Source organism: Podarcis muralis, chromosome 1, assembly GCF_964188315.1.
Source record: "Podarcis muralis chromosome 1, rPodMur119.hap1.1, whole genome shotgun sequence".
NCBI lineage: Eukaryota > Metazoa > Chordata > Lepidosauria > Squamata > Lacertidae > Podarcis > Podarcis muralis.
Window position 1 is genome coordinate 4,758,422 of NC_135655.1, and position 19,120 is coordinate 4,777,541.

Sequence of the window (19,120 nt, forward strand, 5' to 3'; positions counted from 1 at the left end):
GTGTGTGTATAATTTATTTAATCATTTTTCAGTACAAACAACAACCGCAAAAGATACATACAACAAAAACCATAATAACACTAATAACACAATTTGACAATTCAGATTTGAATACACTGATATACCTATGACTACACCTTTCTAACAATATTTCCCCACCTCTCTCTCCTCCCCCTCCTTCCCACCACTATCCGCCTTATCGCTTAAATATTCCTTCCAGATTTCTTCATATTTATCCAGCCTTAATTTGCATTGACATGCTATGTAGCTAATCTGTCCATATTATCAATCCATGTGCTCAACTGAATCTTTTTGCGGCTCTTCCAATTCATCAAAACAACTTTTTTTGCTTCTAATATAGCACGGCACATCCATATATTTTTTTACTACTTGTAATCTCCCACGTTTACGGAATATAGTTTAGAATTAAATTCAATTCCCCTAAATAACAATTTCTTTTTATTACTCTTGCTATAAATATCCTCACCTCGCACCGAAATGATCTTATCATCGGGAAGTTAATCATCATATGTACTAAGTTCGCATTTTTACTCCCACATCTCCAGCAGTTGTCTGCATTTGTTATTTTGTTTTGCTGGAGTCAATTGCACAATTTATCCAGGCTGCAAAATTCCTGTACGCTTTTGGTATGGACTTCCCATTTGTATGGAACTTTGCCTGCCTGCGGAGCAGAGCTGAGGGATTTCTGGGGGCCTGGAATAACAGGATCTGTTTTTCTTTTTCCTCTTGGTCTCAGGGGAAGCCGTCTCCCTGGTCGTGATGCAGTCCTACGCCGAAGTGGCTGCCCGTCTGCAAGGTATGGAGGCCAGCTAGCGATTTCACTGACACACAGATTGCAGCTCACACACAGATCCGACCCCCCCCCCCCCGAGTGATGTAGGACTTCCCCTATAGCCTTCTCCTCAGGCACACAAGTGGGGTGACTATCTTGGGCCAACAGAGGACCTTAAGGTCCATTAATAATCATAGTTTAGAGGTCCCAGGCCCTAAGGAAGTCAGATTATCCGCCACCAGGGCCAGGGCCTTCTCAGTGATGGCTCCGACCTGGTGGAATGCTCTGTCCCAGGAGACCAGGGCCCTGCAGGATTTAACCCCCTTCCTGTAAGACAGAGCTATTCCGCCTGGCTTTCAATCTGAACTTAGCCTGATCTTTTATTCCCCTTCCTTCCCTCCCTCTCCCCTTTTTATGAGGATTACCCGCTCTGGCATCCCACAGCTAATTCTCCCCTGGTCTCCTCGCTGGCCCAAATAGGACTAATTTAGCCAGCTAGCCCTGGTGATCATCTAATGTTTATTGGATAGATTTCCCCCCTAAATTGATTTTTGAATTCTGAATTTATTGTTACTCATGTTTTATACTGTATTATATGCTGTTTTTTTGTTGCATCAATTAAGTGTTTTAAATTTGTTGTTAGCCGCCCTGAGCCCGGTTTTCTGAACCGGGAAGGGCAGGGTACAAATATTTTTTTTAAATTATTATTATTATTATTATTATTATTAATTCCCTGGTGGTTGCAGGAGGACAGTGGCTTTGGGTATTTGTAATGGCCAGTAGCAGCAGAATGGAAACTCCCCGGCCAAAGACCTCCATACACATTGACCAGGCTTGCACCCCAGAGAGGTCATTTGGGTGCCGCTAACGCAACAGTTGGGACGTGGGTGGCGCTGTGGGTTAAACCACAGAGCCTAGGACTTGCTGATCAGAAGGTTGGCGGTTCGAATCCCCACGACGGGGTGAGCTCCCGTTGCTCAGTCCCAGCTCCTGCCAACCTAGCAGTTCGAAAGCACACCAAAGTGCAAGTAGATAAATAGGTACCGCTCTGGCGGGAAGGTAAACGGCGTTTCCGTGTGCTGCTCTGGTTCGCCAGAAGCGGCTTAGTCATGCTGGCCACATGACCCGGAAGCTGCACGCCGGCTCCCTCGGCCAGTAAAGCGAGATGAGCGCCACAACCCCAGAGTCGTCCGCGACTGGACCTAATGGTCAGGGGTCCCTTTACCTTTAACGCAACAGTTACGAATGACCAGTCTTTGCAGACACTGTGCTTCTTCAGCAATTTGACTTCACCCCCGAGGCTCTGTCTCTTGAGACAGATGGAGGCCAACGACAGCAACATTATCTCCCTTCACCTGAGGATCACGAGGCAGTTTGCGCTATAAAAACCCAAAATGCGTACCGTAGTAACAAAAAAAAACAAACTGGTTTTTGCATTTATTTTCTGGAGAAGGGAGTATTTTTGTGTTGCGAACCTCCCTGAGATCTATAGATGGAGGGCAGTATACAAAGAATAATAATAATAATAATAATAATAATAATAATAATAATAATAATAATGGCCATGGAGCTTCATGTTCTGACCAGCATCCCAGTTAAAGGTCACAGAAAGCTGACAGAATATGCCGAATTAGATGGTCTATCAGAAAAAATAAAGAATAAATCAAAACAGGAATTTGTTTCAAAATGGGAGGTTTTCAAAGAATATCTGAAAAATAAATATAGTAGTTTAAATTCTGTTGCAGCATTCGAGGAATAGTTGCAGCATTCAGTAATAGTTGCAAGGTAGATATAAAAAATTAGATTTATTAAAAATAAGTTTAATTATGATAAAAGGGTGTATTGGCAATAAGTAATATGAAATTGAAATATGGAATAGATGGGAGGTTGGGTCTTTAGTGTTAAGACCAATATATGTTTTATTGTTTTCTAAGAAAATTATGTGTCTATGGTTATTCTTTGTGTAATTTGGTATTTGTTTCCCCCCCTTTTTTCTTCTTGCATCGATAAAAATCTTTTAAAAAAAGAAAAGAGAAAAAAAGAAAGGTCATAATTCAGTACATCTCCTTTGCAAGCAGAAAGTCTCAGATCCATCAAGGTGGGACAGGGAGAGACCCCCTTCCCAGAACCTTGGAGAGTCTCTACCAGTTAGTGTGGACAAGGTGGGCCCAATGGTCTGACTCCCATGTGATTCAGGGAGCCAGGGCCTGATTCTGAGCTTGTGGTGCTTCCACTAGTATCTCTCGCCTCTCCCCCTTTCAAAGCAAGAGGCTGGATTGCAAGGGAAATATTCTGGCCACTAGATGGCAGCAGCCTATTAAACTCCCGCGGACCACAGAAATCTGGGAGCAGAGCTTTCCAAACCGTGAGCTCCGGTTTGCTAGTAAAGCTGAATTACTGTCTTGTGAAATGACGCATGTCTAAAAAGCCTGAAAAAGTTTGGAAAGCTGTGGTTGGGTGCATAAGAGACAAGGTTGTCTCTCAAGTAACCTGCCCCTCTAGTCCAGCACCCTGTTCTCAAAATGGCCAACCTAAGCCTATGGGGAAACAGCGAGCAGAATTCGAACTCAAGACCAACTCTCCCCCTCCTGTGGTCTCCAGCAACTGGGGTTCAGAAGTATGGCTGCTTCTGACAGAGTAGAGCCATCCTGGCTAGTAGCCACTGATAGCCCTCTTAGTTAATGAATTTGTCCAGTCCCCTTTTAAAGCTGTCCAAATTGGTGGCCATTGCGACCTCCTGTGGGAGGGAGTTCCACAGGTTAACTGCGCGGCATGAGGCAGCACTTCCAGCTTCTGGCACTTCTCCCATTAACTGCCGATCTTCTCCTGGGTGAGCACGCCCAGTTCTTTTCAACCCACCCTTGTGGGATTTGAGTGGGTCGGTGCAATGGGTTGCCCAAGGATAACAATTGCAAAAAAAAATCTGTATTTTTCGCTCCATAAGATGCACCTGACCATAAGACGCACCTAGTTTTTAGAGGAGGAAAACAAGAAAAAAAATATTCCAAACGAAACAGTGGATGTATGATTTTTGTGGTTCATGCTGTGGCCATAGACATGATATGTGATTTGATTGTGAGTTTGGGGTAGCCCAATGCAAAAATCCTGAGAATCCGTGTGGATCTGTGCTTTGTAACCACGTTTTTGAGCCATTGCGGCCCCACGAAACAGTGGGTGTGTGGTTTTTTTGGTGCAGGCTGTAGCCACGGACATGCTATGTGATCTGATTGTGAATTTGGGGTGACCCATTGCAAAAATCCTGAGGATCCATGGGCTTTCACCTCCCCCCTCCCAGGCAGCCTCCTTTATCACTAGCGTCCCTTATTTCCCTCCCAATCGTTTACCGATCAGCTGCTTCCTTTCAATACCCCCTTCCCTCTTGTTTGCCTTAATATCTTTTTCTTAGCTGGAGCAGTTTTTTGCTCCTCCTTTTCTTCCAATTTCTCTCCTCATTGCTTTAGTCTTCCTGTCTCCTCTCCTTGCAAGTTACCTCCCCGCTCCCAGGCAGCCTCCTTTATCTCTAGCGTCCCTTATCTCCCTCCCGATCGCTTGCCGATCAGCAGCTTCGTTTCAACACCCCCTTCCCTCTTTCAAAAAAGAAAGAAAGCATGATCTGCTTTTTGCCCCTGGGCAATGCGGCTCCAGGGACCACGCATTTGTTCCATAAGATGCACAGACATTTCCCCTTACTTTTTAGGAAGAAAAAAGTGCGTCTTATGGAGCGAAAAATACGGTATATAATGTGTGTGCCTTTTAGAAAAGTGCTGATGAAACGTGCACCCTTTTCCACTTCGCTTTGCTCTCCTAAATACTTTACAGGGACCCCTGAGATTATGCTTGCGAAGGTCAACTGCTGGGACTGGCCGGACCTCTGCGCACAGCAAAACGTCACTCAGTTTCCGACCATCAAGATGTATGTGGAAGCTGGGAGATGGCTGGCCTACTCTGGGATGTGGGGAGTCGAGGAGATGCTAAGGTTCATTGATCTGTAAGTATCCTTCTGGTGTGTTTGGCTCTAAAGTGCACATGGAAGGTGGGTGGTCGGAGGTAGCAATTCTGGAGAATTCGGAAAACCTGTTCTGAGAAGAGATTTCTGCTTTAAATGTGCATTCTGCGGTCCTTTGTCATCTCTGCCCCCATCGCTCAGCCCAGACATGGAATCCGTCAGTGGGCGTCTCTTGAACCTTTTCCAGCATAAAAGCTGTTTGACGCCAAGTCTCCTCCTACTCTCCCTGCGCGGGAGTCTCCTGCGCAGGGAGGGTGTGGGCAGCGGAGTACCCGTACTCTCTCCGTTGGTCTCCGGTGAGGAGTCCTGGAGCCTCCCCTCCGATTCCCCCATCTGCCCCCCTTCTCCACTGGTGTTACGCTGATTTTCTTCCCCCGTAGATGGGCTGCCTCTCTCCCTACTAGGACCCTCTCCGGCATCCCTCTGGAGCCCTCCCTCCGCCTCTAGCTCCGATGGCAGTTCCCTGACATTCCCTCATTGCGAAGAGTGAAGTTACAGGGAACCGGGCAGAGGGCCTCCTCGGTGGTGGCGCCCGCCCCGTAGAGCGCCCTCCATTCAGGTGTCGAGGAGATAAAGAACCATCTCACTTTTAGAAGACGTCTGAAGGCAGCCCTGTACCAGTGCAGACTGAATCAGATCTGTCCCATATCCCAAGTCACCATTGAGTAGATCCCAATCTCCCTTCTTCCCACCCCGGGTGGTGAGACTTGGGGTACCCAAAATCTTAGGCAGTGACATTAAGCGTAGGAAGGAATCAAAAAAGACTCTGTAGATAGGCCTGAAAGTACTGTATTTTTCGGTCTGTAGGACGCACCTTTTCCCCTCCAAAAATGAAGGGGAAATGTGTGTGCGTCTTATGGAGTGAATGCAGGCTTTCACTGAAGCCTGGAGAGCAAGAGGGGTCGGTGCGCACCGACCCCTCTCGCTCTCCAGGCTTCAGGAAGCTATCCGCAAGCCTTCGGAGTGCGGTGGGAGTTCCCGCCGGGCACCGAAGGCTTGCGGATAGCAGCAAGCTCCGGGAGCGAAGGCGAGGTTGCTTCCCCCGCCCCAGCCCCGCAGCTAAAAACAAAGCCAAGACAGCGAGCAGGATCCATACCACTCGCCGTCTTGGCTTCTTTGCCCTTTGGGGCTGGAGGGGGGGGGATAATTCCCCCCCCCTTTATTTCCCCCCCTAAAAACTAGGTGCGCCCTATGGTCCGGTGCGCCCTATGGAGTGAAAAATACGGTATTTCTCCTGGTTTCCTCTTTCATCTGCAGAAGCAGAACCTCCTGTCCGGTGAAGTTGACCACGGCCGAAGAGGTGGAAGACTATTTAAGGATCAAAACTTCAGTTTCTGTTTTGGGACTGTTCGATTCCAGCATGAGTGAAGGTAAAAACCACCCTTGGTTACCAGAAATAATACTTCCTATTGCCCTTTACATGTAGAAACCGTTATACGTGTTTCTTAACCTGCTTTCCTTCACAACAGCCCTGCCAGGTAGGCCCTCCGCCGTCCTAATTTTGACTGGTGGGGAATGGAGATGGTATCCAGACACAAATTGCTGCCCTGGTCAGTTACCTCCCTCTGGGATTCTCCAGAACAGGGTTTCCCAAACTTGGGTCCCCAGCTGTTTTGGGACTACAGTACCCATCATCCCTGACCACTAGTCCTGCTCGCTTAATCCACTGGTCCTACGGCAGCTTAATCCAGAATGCAGCAGCTAGACTGGTGACTGGGTGCGACCTCTGAAACCACATAACACCGGTCTTGAAAGACCTACATTGGTTCCCAGTATGTTTCCGAGCACAATTCAAAGTGTTGGTGCTGACCTTTAAAGCCCTAAACAGCCTCGGCCCAGTATACCTGAAGGAGCGTCTCCACCCCCATCGTTCTGCCCGGACACTGAGGTCCAGCTCCGAGGGCCTTCTGGCGGTTCCCTCACTGCAAGAAGCCAAGTTACAGGGAACCAGGCAGAGGGCCTTCTCGGTGGTGGCACCCACCCTGTGGAACGCCCTCCCACCAGATGTCAAGGAAATAAACAACTACCAGACTTTTAGAAGACATCTGAAGGCAGCCCTGTTTAGGGAAGCTTTTAATGTTTAACAGACTTTTGTATTTTAATATTTTGTTGGAAGCCGCCCAGAGTGGCTGGGGAAACCCAGCCAGATGGGCGGGGCATAAAAGCAATGACAAACCTAGACAGCATCTTAAAAAGCAGAGACATCACCTTGCCAGCAAAGGTCCATATAGTTCAAGCTATGGTTTTCCCAGTAGTGATGTATGGAAGTGAGAGCTGGACCATAAAGAAGGCTGATCGCTGAAGAATTAATGCTTTTTAATGATTGTGCTGGAGGAGACTCCTGAGAGTCCCATGGACTGCAAGATGATCAAACCTCTCCATTCTGAAGGAAATCAGTCCTGAGTGCTCACTGGAGGGACAGATCCTGAAGCTGAGGCTCCAAGACTTTGGCCACCTCAGGAGAAGAGAAGACTCCCTGTAAAAGCCCCTGGTGTTGGGAAAGATGGAGGGCGCAAGGAGAAGGGGACGACAGAGGACGAGATGGTGGGACAGTGTTCTTGAAGCTACCAGCATGAGTCTGACCAAACTGCGGGAGGCAGTGGAAGACAGGAGTGCCTGGCGTGCTCTGGTCCAGGGGGTCACGAAGAGTCGGACACGACTAAACGACTAAACAACAACAACATTAATTTATTTATAGGGATGATGATGGGAGTTGTAGTCCAAAAACAGCTGGAGACCAAAGTTTGGGAACACTCCCCTAAATGATACTAACCTCCTTCTGCACCCTGCCACCAATGCAATAGTAGTGTGTTGGTGTTGGGCTTATTCTGAGCTGAGTCCAGGTCACAGGCTCACCCTAATCATACCCAAAGGTGCCCTTAAGGCAGGATTTCTGAGCACAGAGACAATGGGGAGGCTTTTCCCATTTCCTTCCTCCTTGCACAGAAACATTTGAGGTCAATTTGGGGGAGTCAAAATGGTTTCAGGCTGTTTCCTGTACCGTTTCAGACATGTGGTTTATATATTCAAGTATATGTTTGCTTGGTACATTAATGAACATTTATTTTATATATTTGAGGCCTTAAATTCTTATACAGCAGGAAGCTGCAGGACATGAACTGACTGGGAATGCAGTCTGCCCCAAAACGGTATTTGAAAGTGGGATCGTGTGTGACTGCCCTGATAGCATCACAATAATAATATATAATAATAATAATTTATTATTTATACCCCACCCATCTGGCTGAGTTTCCCCAGCCACTCTGGGCGGCTCCCAATCAAGTATTAAAAACAATACAGCGTTTAATATTAAAAACTTCCCTGAACAGGGCTGTCTTCAGATGTCTTAGATAGGATAGCTACTTATTTCCCTCACATCTGAAGGGAGGGTGTTCCACAGGGTGGGCGCCACTACTGAGAAGGCCCTCTGCCTGGTTCCCTGTAACTTGGCTTCTCGTAGTGAGGGAACCGCCAGAAGGAACTCCACGCTGGACCTCAGTGTCCTGGCAGAACGATGGGGATGGAGACGCTCCTTCAGGTATACTGGGCCGAGGCCGTTTAGGGCTTTCACGGTCAGCACCAACACTTGGAATTGTGCTCGGAAACGTACTGGGAGGCAAAGCAGATCTCTCAGAACCAGTGTTATGTGGTCTCGGCAGCCACTCCCAGTCACCATTCTAGCTGCCGCATTCTGGATTAATTGCAGTTTCTGGGTCACCTTCAAAGGTAGCCCCACAATAGAGCGCATTGCAGTAGTCCAAGCGAGACATAACCAGAGCATGCACCACTCTGGTGAGACAGTTTGCGGGCAGGGAGGGTCTCATCCTGCATCCCAGATGGAGCTGACCTGGACACAGAACTGACCTGCGCCTCCGTGGACAGCTGTGAGTCCAAAATGACTCCCAGGCTGCGCACCTGGTCCTTCAGGGGCACAGTTGGCCCATTCAGGACCAGGGAATCCCCCACACCCACCCACCCCCTGTCCCCCCAAAACAGTACTTCTGTCTTGTCAGGATTATGCAAATCATAATGATTGGACAATAAAAAGGAGCATCTGTAAGGTGGCCTCTGTCTAATTGCAGGGTGCTGAGCCTTATCATTAGGTTCTGACATGATATACGAGGGGAGACAGGGAGCTTTCGTCTCTCGAGGCGAGGTCTGCGTTTTGCCACAAAGCGATAAACCTATTGGATTAAGCTTTCTCCAGGAAATTGAACCGGGGTGGCTGGATAAACACCAGCAAACCTGTTTTGATTTAATCTGATAATTAATTATCTGCAAAATAAAAATAAAAATGAGAAAAGCATTAAAGGGAAGGGGAGCTTAGCTGATACCAGGGAGAGAAAAATTTCTTCTGAACAGGATCTCTCTGCATTTGGTGCTTCAAGAACTTCTGCTTGTTCCCGTATATTTAGCTAACATTCCTGCATTTCGGGGGACGGGGGTTGGACTGGATGACGTTTGGGTTCCCTTCTAACCCTACACCTCCGTGATTCAATGATTTACAGACTGGGTTATCTGTTTTTACAGCAAGAGAAGCTTTCGTTGGAGCTGGGAGAGTCCTCAGTGGATACGTCACAACAGGAATCTATGACGAAGAGGATGTTGACATTCTGTAGGTGGATTACTAGCTTGCTCTGAACTCGCTGAGCGACTCACTTGGTCTAGACCAGGGGTTGGCAACTTAAGGCCCATGGGCTATAAGCAGCCCACGGGGGTCATTTAACCAGCCCCTGAGCTGCCCCCAAACCGAGCTGCCCGCTTGGCGAGTCCCCGTGCGCTGCACTAAACTGGTGCAGCGCTGCACGGGAACTCGCTTCTGCAATGCTGGAAATCGGGTCTGTGCAAGGATAACAACAGGAGGACTCAAAGAATTAACTTTTGGAACTCAAGGCAGTAGAACCATAAGACGATTGGACCCCACTGAACTTGAAGCATGGGAAGCCCCAACAAAAATTTATAATTTGGCAAAATATTTGGACTTTATGATATATATTTGTATAATTTGGAATATATAATGTGGTTTGATTGGATTGTTAAAATGGAAAACTTAATAAAAATTGTTATGGGGGGTGAAAAGGAAATTGCGTCTTCGCAGACGCAGAAACCGGAAATCGCGTCTGTGCAGGCACCAGAAATCACGGGCGCGTGCAATCTGGCCCACCTTGCCGACCCCTAGTCTAGACCAGCCATTGCAAACCCTGCTGCCTAGTGGTTAGAGCAGAGATAGGAAACTCCCGCCGCGCTCCTGAGGCTTTGGGTTGCCTTCACTGAAGGCGACTGAACACACCTTGAACGCACTGAACGCACCTTGTTTTAGAGGGGGAGAACAAGAAAAAAAAATCTCCCCCTCTCTCTGCAGCGCCCCTTCAGCCAAGCGGGAGGAGAAATGGAAGGGGCTCCGTTTCTCCTGCCGCTTCGCTGAAGGGGCGCTGCGCGGAGAGGGGGAGAATTTTTCTTGTTCTCCCCCTCTAAAACAAGGTGCGGCCTATGGTCGTGTGCGTCCTATAGAGCGAAAAATACGGTGATTGATACACCAGCTGTAAAAAGCTTGTGCGATGATTTGGCTAAGATTCCTTGAATTGGGGGACGGCTGTATCTTCAAAAGAGTTTTTGAAATGTGTTTCTTTCTGTCTTTCCCTCTCAGGTCCCATAAATATAAGGCGCCCCTTCCAGCTCTGCTGCTAGCTAGGCCCGAGGCGAGGACGGTCATTCAGCTCTCAAAGTTCAGCGTGCAAGACGTGGTTGAAGTTATCCGCCGTGCGTTACTGGAAACCTTTGTAAGCACGTTTTTCTGCTTCTGATCTCAGCGTTAAAGATGCAGAGCTCCTTTTTTCGGATTCGGATCTTGCACCCTTTCCTTCCCTTGTAATACTTGTCCCGTCTGCCCGCCCACCTCTCTCCTGGGATTCCTGCATTGCACGGGGTCAGGCTGGATGACCTAGAATCATAGAATCATAGAGTTGGAATAGACCACAAGGGCCATCGAGTCCAACCCCCTGCCAAGCAGGAAACACCATCAGAGCACTCCTGACATATGGTTGTCAAGCCTCTGCTTAAAGACCTCCAAAGAAGGAGACTCCACCACACTCCTTGGCAGCAAATTCCACTGTCGAACAGCTCTTACTGTCAGGAAGTTCTTCCTAATGTTTAGGTAGAATCTTCTTTCTTGTAGTTTGGATCCATTGCTCCGTGTCCGCTTCTCTGGAGCAGCAGAAAACAACCTTTCTCCCTCCTCTATATGACATCCTTTTATATATTTGAACATGGCTATCATATCACCCCTTAACCTCCTCTTCTCCAGGCTAAACATGCCCAGCTCCCTTAGCCATTCCTCATAAGGCATCATTTCCAGGCCTTTGACCATTTTGGTTGCCCTCCTCTGGACACGTTCCAGTTTGTCAGTGTCCTTCTTGAACTGTGGTGCCCAGAACTGGACACAGTACTCCAGGTGAGGTCTGACCAGAGCAGAATACAGTGGCACTATTACTTCCCTTGATCTAGATGCTATACTCCTATTGATGCAGCCCAGAATTGCATTGGCTTTTTTAGCTGCCGCGTCACACTGTTGGCTCATGTCAAGTTTGTGGTCAACCAAGACTCCTAGTTCCTTTTCACATGTACTGCTCTCAAGCCAGGTGTCCCCCATCTTGTATTTGTTCCTCTCAATTTTTTTTGCCCAAGTGCAATACTTTACATTTCTCCCTGTTAAAATTCATCTTTTAGGTCCTTTCCAACTCTACACGTTTCTCTGATTCCTGTTGCTAGAGAGCCAAATAGATCAAAATATTCTCTGTTACTGGTTTAGAGTTCAACAGATGGACAACACTAGGCTACCAAAAAAATGCCTGATTGAGCTCTCGAATGGATTACCCCTTAAAAACTGGGTACATCACGCTGCCCAACTGATGGACAAATATGACCTCTCAGTGACCGAGATAAAAGAACTTCCCTTATATTCCCGGAAAAATATCTTTAAACGAACCAAAAGGGCAGTGGCAACTAAAAATGATCTAAACTCTATGTACACATCCACATGTGCCCCATTGTATTTTAAACTTAGGGAGGCCAATGAAGATACCATATTTTTTGCTCTATAAGACTCACTGTTTCCCTCCTAGAAAGTAAGGGGAAATGTGTGTGCGTCTTATGGAGCGAATGCAGGCTGCACAGCTATCCCAGAAGCCAGAACAGCAAGAGGGATTGTTGCTTTTACTGCGCAGCGATCCCTCTTGTTGTTCTGGCTTCTGAGATTCAGAATATTTTTTTTCTTGTTTTCCTCCTCCAAAAACTAGGTGCGTCTTGTGGTCTGGTGCATCTTATAGAGCGAAAAATACGTTACATCTTATTTTAATGAATTGACTTTTGCACAACTTCGGAAAGCTCTTACAGAGTTGCACTTAAATACAATAAACTCTGCTTCTAGAGATGGGAGACACAGAGGCATACCAACAAACGAACGTGTTTGCATTAGGGGATGTCCTGAAGTAGAGGACCTTATGCATTATATCTTGTGCTGTCCCTTATATAATGAAGCAAGAGAAAGATTTTTAGCACCTATAACGACAAGGTCCCCTAGCCAGAACCCCTCTGACATGATTTTACATCTCCTCACAGACACAGATAAGTATGTGACCTGGCGTGTAGCACTCTTTGCAACTACCGCTAGGAAAATTAGAGCAAATTATATAGCCAAGATAGCCACCATCTGTAAAGGAGATAATTTTATTTGACCCTATCTACATCAACCTATATTCTATCTTTGATAATCACCAAACTCCGAATATAATCGCACTTTGTATTAATTAGCATTCTTTTTTAATATATTAGTGGCCATGTGATAATTTTAGCTTATAAATTTTATTGTTTAATGTCTTAATTTGTATATTAAGGTACTTTTATAGCTCTGTTTAGAGTAGGTAATGTCTTGATAATATAAATGTTTTAAGTTTTTTGTCTCAATTCAGTATACAGTGGTACGTAGGGTTAAGTACTTAATTCGTTCCGGAGGTCTGTTCTTGACCTGAAACTGTTCTTAACCTGAAGCACCACTTTAGCTAATGGGGCCTCCTGCTGCCGCCGCGCCGCCGGAGCACGATTTCTGCTCTCATCCTGAAGCAAAGTTATTAACCTAAAGCACTATTTCTGGGTTAGCGGAGTCTGTAACCTGAAGTGTATGTAACCTGAAGTGTATGTAACCCGAGGTACCACTGTATTTTCTTTTAATTGTTGAATGATTCTGTGTACATTGCGGCAGCCTTTGGCTATGTGCAATAAAACTGACCGACTGATTCCTCTTGCAGCCGGAAATCACAGTGGGCAACCTCCCAGAGTACTTCCAGCTGGAGAAACCTTTGCTCCTCCTGTTCAGCGATGGGGCCCTGGCTGAAAGCCAGGAAGGAGAAATGAGGCGTTTGGCCACAGAAGAGCGCCGGAAAGAGTTCGTTCCCTGCTGGATGAACCTGTAAGCAACGTCTCAGGGCGGTGATTCTCCGAGGGTGTGGCAAGTGTAGTGGGAAGATTCAAGGGCAGTCAAAGGAACATTTCAACATTTCAGTGTAGTACAGTGGTACCTTGGTTCTCAAACTTAATCCGTTCCGGAAGTCCATTCCAAAACCAAAGCGTTCCAAAACCAAGGCACGCTTTCCCATAGAAAGTAATGCAAAACGGATTAATCCATTCCAGACTTTAAAAACAACCCCTAAAACAGCAATTTAACATGAATTTTACTATCTTAACTGACCTGGGATCTACGGGTGTAGGGCAGTATACAAATTTAATAATAATAATAATAATAATAATAATAATAATAATAATAATAATAATTTTGGACTCACAGCTGTCCATGGAGGCACAGGTCAATTCTGTGTCCAGGGCAGCTGTCTACCAGCTCCATCTGGTACGCAGGCTGAGACCCTACCTGCCTGCGGACTGCCTCGCCAGAGTGGTGCATGCTCTGGTTATCTCCCGCTTGGATTACTGCAATGTGCTCTACGTGGGGCTACCTTTGAAGGTGACCCGGAAACTACAACTAATCCAGAATGCGGCAGCTAGACTGGTGACTGGGAGCGGCCGCAGAGACCACATAACACCGGTCTTGAAAGACCTACATTGGCTCCCAGTACGTTTCCGAGCACAATTCAAAGTGTTGGTGCTGACCTTTAAAGCCCTAAACGGCCTTGGTCCAGTATATCTGAAGGAGCGTCTCCACCCCCATCATTCTACCCAGACACTGAGGTCCAGCTCCGAGGGCCTTCTGGCGGTTCCCTCACTGCGAGAAGCCAAGTTACAGGGAACCAGGCAGAGGGCCTTCTCGGTGGTGGTGCCCGCCCTGTGGAACACCCTCGCACCAGATGTCAAAGAGAACAACAACTACCAGGCTTTTAGAAGACTTGTTTCTTATCCCGCATGTGAGTTAAAAGCTTTTACCCCAAAAAGCTTTTTAGATTTGACTCTGTGTGCTGTAGAGTCTCCATTTTGCTTTGTTTTTAACGAATCCATTTACGCCACGAGAGCGTGCCGTTTCCCAGAATCCAGGGCAAATGCCTTCTGCGGCCTTCGTGATCCTGAGCCTGCGGTTGCGGCTTAAAACAACCCCAAATGCTTTTGGAGATTGAAATCAGTTTAATGGCATCTGCATCTGACAGGGAGCTCAGACTGGGTCCGTTTAAAGTGCCTCCTTAGAGCGCAGCTGTTTACTTTTCCACTCACTAAGTGCTATCATTTAATCTCCTGGTTTTTCCAATGGCAGCAAAAACACCCCTGCAGGAAGAAGAATCCTAAAGGCCTATTTTGGGAGCTCCCTCCCTCCGCTGCCTCTTCTCCTCTGGATCAACCTCCATTCCGGGGGACAAGTGTTTGCTTTTCCACCGGATCAGTCGGTTTCTGAAGCGAACGTCTTAGCTTGGATCGAAAAGCTGAAATCCGGCCAAGAAGTTCCGAGCGGTAAGTATGCAAAGTTGTCCCTTCTTAACCAAATACCGTATGTTTTGCTCTATAAGACTCACTTTTTCCCTCCTAAAAAGTAAGGTGGAATGTGTGCGCGTCTTATGGAGCGAATGCAGGCTGCGCAGCTATCCCAGAAGCCAGAACAGCAAGAGGGATTGCTGCTTTCACTGCGCAGTGATCCCTCTTGCTGTTCTGGCTTCTGAGATTCAGAATATTTTTTTTCTTGTTTTCCTCCTCCAAAAACTAGGTGCGACTTGTGGTCTGGTGCGTCTTATAGAGCGAAAAATACGGTGCGTCTTGGACTCTCCTCCTGCTGACGCTCAGTGTTGTTGGCGCCCGAAGGTGGAAGGAGATCTGGAGAAAATTCACAAAGCATGAAGTAGACTTCTTCGGTCTGCGTCTGTGCTTCTGACGATGAGATTTCACCCCCTCCCAAAAAAATATGCCTTCTGCATTGGGCTTTCTTTCCCCCAAACTTACAGGTCCTCCATCATTGCTGAGAACTTGACTTCTCTTATGGGAAGTTACGCTCGTACTGGGAAATTCTAATCATTGAAAGGATGCTTTTACTGGTAATTCTAAAATAAAAATGATAACGATCACCCAGTGGAGATATCTTGCTATTGCTAGCAAACGTGTCACGTTGCTTACTAAAAAGGATTCTGAGATCATGCGAGACTGCTCTCTAGCATAGGGTTACCAGATGTCCCCGGTTCCCAGGGACAGTCCCCGGATTTGCAAATCTGTCCCCGGACAAATTCCGTCCCCGGAACGTCCTCAGATTTGCAAATCTGTCCCCAGGAAACATGGCAGCGGCAACCTCAGCTCTGGCTGGCTTCAGGAGCTGCCTGCTGCCGTGGCGCACGCCATTTTTCCTTGCTAGTGAGGAAAAATGGCGGGCGCCAGGGCAGCGGGCAGCTCCTGAAGCCAGACAGAGCCAACTGCGCTACCAGGCTGGCTCCGGGCTGCTCACTGCTGCTGCTGCTGCCGCCACTACTGAAGGGTAACCAGGGACGTCCGGTGGTACAGATCTCCTGTCCCCTTCCCCCTTTGTTTTGACTGATCGGGGGAGGCTCAGGAGTTGTGGGCAGGTGGCCGTTGCCCAGCCTTTTAAAAACTGCACATTTATGTTTCACAGGGTGCGAAAGAAGGTATTTGCACCTTTATACAAAGTGCATAAGGCACGCGGGTGGCGCTGTGGGTTAAACCACAGACCTAGGGCTTGCTGATCAGAAGTTCAAATCCCCACGACGGGAATATGCAGATATGCACATGCAGCCCACTACCAAAATCAGCACAATCACTTTTGTGACTTTTGTGATTTGTCCCCACAAAACACTTCATCACAGTTTCTTCCTATCTATTCAAAGGGCCTTTGCTGCACGATACCAAATGTAACAATTCACTGATCAATGCATCTATGTACTGGCTCACTGGGAAAACTTCAGAAATTCATCTAGACATGTGAGCTCAGCTACTCAGCAGCCCCTCTGCCTGAGTGATAATCCCTGGCATCCTGATACCTGAGTGCCAGACAGGTAGCCATTCCAGAAATAACAAACCCAGATGAAGACAAAAGGGTGGGATGAATTTGGCTGGGAAACAGGGAAATGTAAAGATCTCTTTTGTTCCACTTGATGGGTGTTTGGTGGAGGGCAAGGAGAACCATGGGGCAGGGTCCAGGATGCTCAGATTACTGCTACCAGACCTCCCCTTTCATGATGTAACCGTGATGTATGAGTGATGTAGTTTGGGGGGGTGTAACATGGGGATTAGCAGCTAATAAAAGTTTGGGTTCTCTTTTGTTTGGGGCTTCCATCTTGTTCCACCTGGTGGCAGGTGGGAGTCCTGTCGCGACAGTCTTCAATCAAGACCAAGCCTACTGGCTGCTGTTTTGCTCTGGTATTCCTGGCTGGTGTCCTTGTTTTTTGTCCAAGGGAGCCCTCAGATTTCTCCGTTAACAGAACCTGTTAACACAACAATAAGCGCTGTCCTGACTTTTCGATGTGCTCTTCCTGTCCCGCCCCCAGCCGTCCTGTCGGGTGACGAGTGGAAGCCCCGCCTCCCCGCCTACGACTTCCTGAGCATGATGGAACCCTCGCTGCCGGAATTTACCATCTACAGCCGGGGGAGCGTTGGAAGCTACCAGAAGGAAGAGGAGGAAGGCCCCCCCAGAGGAAAGGCATCACTGGGGATGGCAAGAGAGGACCCCACGGAAGACTCCGTCGTATCTGAGCTGGAGAAAGACCAGCTGACTGGAGGGGACCTGAGAGGAACAGCTCCCCGTCTGTCAGCAAGGGAGAAGCAGGCGAAACGCCACGCAGAGCTGTGAAACTCGCTGGATTTTCCGGAAGCGGGGATGATGGGAGTTGTAGTCTACCTGGAGGGTCATTGGTGCCCCAGACTCCTGCTCTAGCCTATGACCTGTTGTAAACAAAAATTGCCCTTTTCCCTTATGGGGTATCCAAGAGCCCATATAGAGTCCTTACATAGGTTCCCTATTGGTAGGAGAAGATAACAGAGGCCAACCAGAGAATATTGAGAAGCAAAGCAGCTCGTAAGCCTGATCTTCATTGATCTCTTGCAACAGGGTGCTCCCCTCACATGCAGGAGAGGAGGAGGGACCCAGAAAAATGGCGCGCAAGGCCTTATAAAGACTTTTGAAATTGCCACCCTGTAGATCAAGACCACCCCCAGAAACATCATACATACATCACAGAAGGGGTGTAACCTAAGACCACCCCTCAGATACATCACACCTACATCACAGAAAAGGCGGTCTAAAACAGAAATTTGAATATTGTTTTTCTCCTGTTGTTGTTTATCTCCTGTCTGGCAGGTCACTTGATTGGATTTCCTGGGTAGCCTGGCCATTCCTTTGTAATGATAAATACTTAGTTCCTGGGCCAGGTCACAGGCTCACACCCTATTCAAACACAGAGATACCCTTGAGACAGGATTTGTGAAGGAAAAGACAATGGGAGGTTTCCCACTTTGACCTTGCAGAGAAAACATTTGCTCAGTTTAGGAATCAAAATGGCTTCAGGTCGGTCTTCCTGTGCTGATCTATGTACCTGCGGTTATGAACGTTACCATATATCTAAGACCTCAAAATTCCTATCACAGATCCTACTCAAATTTGCTGGTTTTTCTCCCAGGGCATTGCCAGAAGCTTCTCTCAGTCCTTTCCGTACCAGGGCTATAACCTTGACCCTTGTGTGGCCAAAACGTGATTCCACCACTGAGCTGTGGCCTCTCAGTCTCTGGGCAGGTGAAGGAGCATTTTCTGGGATGTTTGGACATGGAAAATGGCGACCTCAATGGTGGTAGCTTGGTGTTGTCTTCTTCGCCGAAGAATGACAGCTGACATCTCTTGAGGCCTGTGTGTCCTGCCCTTCTTTCAGAGGTCATTTGTAAACTCTTGGGGTCTTTTGTTCCAAAATGAGCATGAGTTCTGGAGCCAGGAGGAGCCTTGTTTTGGAAGGTTTGTGTATGTGTGTGTGAGAGAGAAATTACGGCTCCTCCAGGCGCGCTGTTCCTCAATAACTCATTCTGATTTGCTTGCACAAAGCTTTCGTCGAATTGTAGAGTTGGAAGGGACCTTGAGGGTCATGTAATAATAATAATAAGGGAAAAAATTATTTATATCCCGCCCTCCCCAGCCGAAGCCGGGCTCAGAGCGGCTAACAACAGTAAAAGTAACACAATTTATATAAAATCACAATCAATTAACTAAAAGACATTCTAAAATCAATTCAGAATCAAATTAATGACAACCAACCACCTGCAATGCTGGAATCTTTTGCATAATAATAATAATAATAATAATAATAATAATAATAATAATTTATTATTTGTACCCCGCCCATCTGGCTGAGTTTCCCCAGCCACTCTGGGCGGCTTCCACAAAGACCAAAAATACACTAATATGTCACACATTAAAAACTTCCCTGAAGATGTCTTCTGAATGCCAGATATTTGTTTATCTCTTTGACATCTGGTGGGAGGGTGATCCACAGGGCAGGTGCCACCACCGAGAAGGCCCTCTGCCTGGTTCCCTGTAGCTTTGCTTCTCACAGTGAGGGAACCGCCAGAAGGCCCTCGGTGCTGGACCTCAGCGTCCGGGCAGAATGATGGGGGTGGAGACGCTCCTTCAGGATGTGTGGGCTTGAACCCACGACCCTGAGATGAAGAGTCTCATGCTCTATCAGTTTAGCTGTCCCTGCCTCACAGAGCTTAGACTGTAGACACTTCCTGGAGGCTGCTGTTTTTGGGTGGGATTCAATCACATATTGGCAAATTGAGGTGGCACAAGTGATGGTGAGGTCTTGTGCAATGAACCAGCCATAGCTCAGTCGCAGAGCAGGTTCAAC

At 47.4% G+C, this 19,120-nt stretch overlaps 1 protein-coding gene across 4 annotated transcripts in view; it reads left to right on the forward strand.

Moving 5' to 3' along the window:
- Positions 1-18,704, forward strand: part of TXNDC16 (thioredoxin domain containing 16) — a 51,341-nt gene extending 32,637 nt beyond the window's left edge. For all 4 annotated transcript variants that reach the window (XM_028723865.2, XM_028723948.2, XM_028723777.2 and 1 more), the window contains 8 exons: positions 758-817; positions 4,613-4,781; positions 6,057-6,169; positions 9,330-9,414; positions 10,447-10,579; positions 13,103-13,263; positions 14,551-14,744; positions 16,778-18,704. In XM_028723865.2, the coding sequence (XP_028579698.2) occupies positions 758-817; positions 4,613-4,781; positions 6,057-6,169; positions 9,330-9,414; positions 10,447-10,579; positions 13,103-13,263; positions 14,551-14,744; positions 16,778-17,079 (1,217 nt within the window). In that variant the 3' untranslated portion in view covers positions 17,080-18,704. The remainder of the gene's footprint in view (positions 1-757; positions 818-4,612; positions 4,782-6,056; positions 6,170-9,329; positions 9,415-10,446; positions 10,580-13,102; positions 13,264-14,550; positions 14,745-16,777) is intronic.
- Positions 18,705-19,120: the final 416 nt, after the last annotated feature.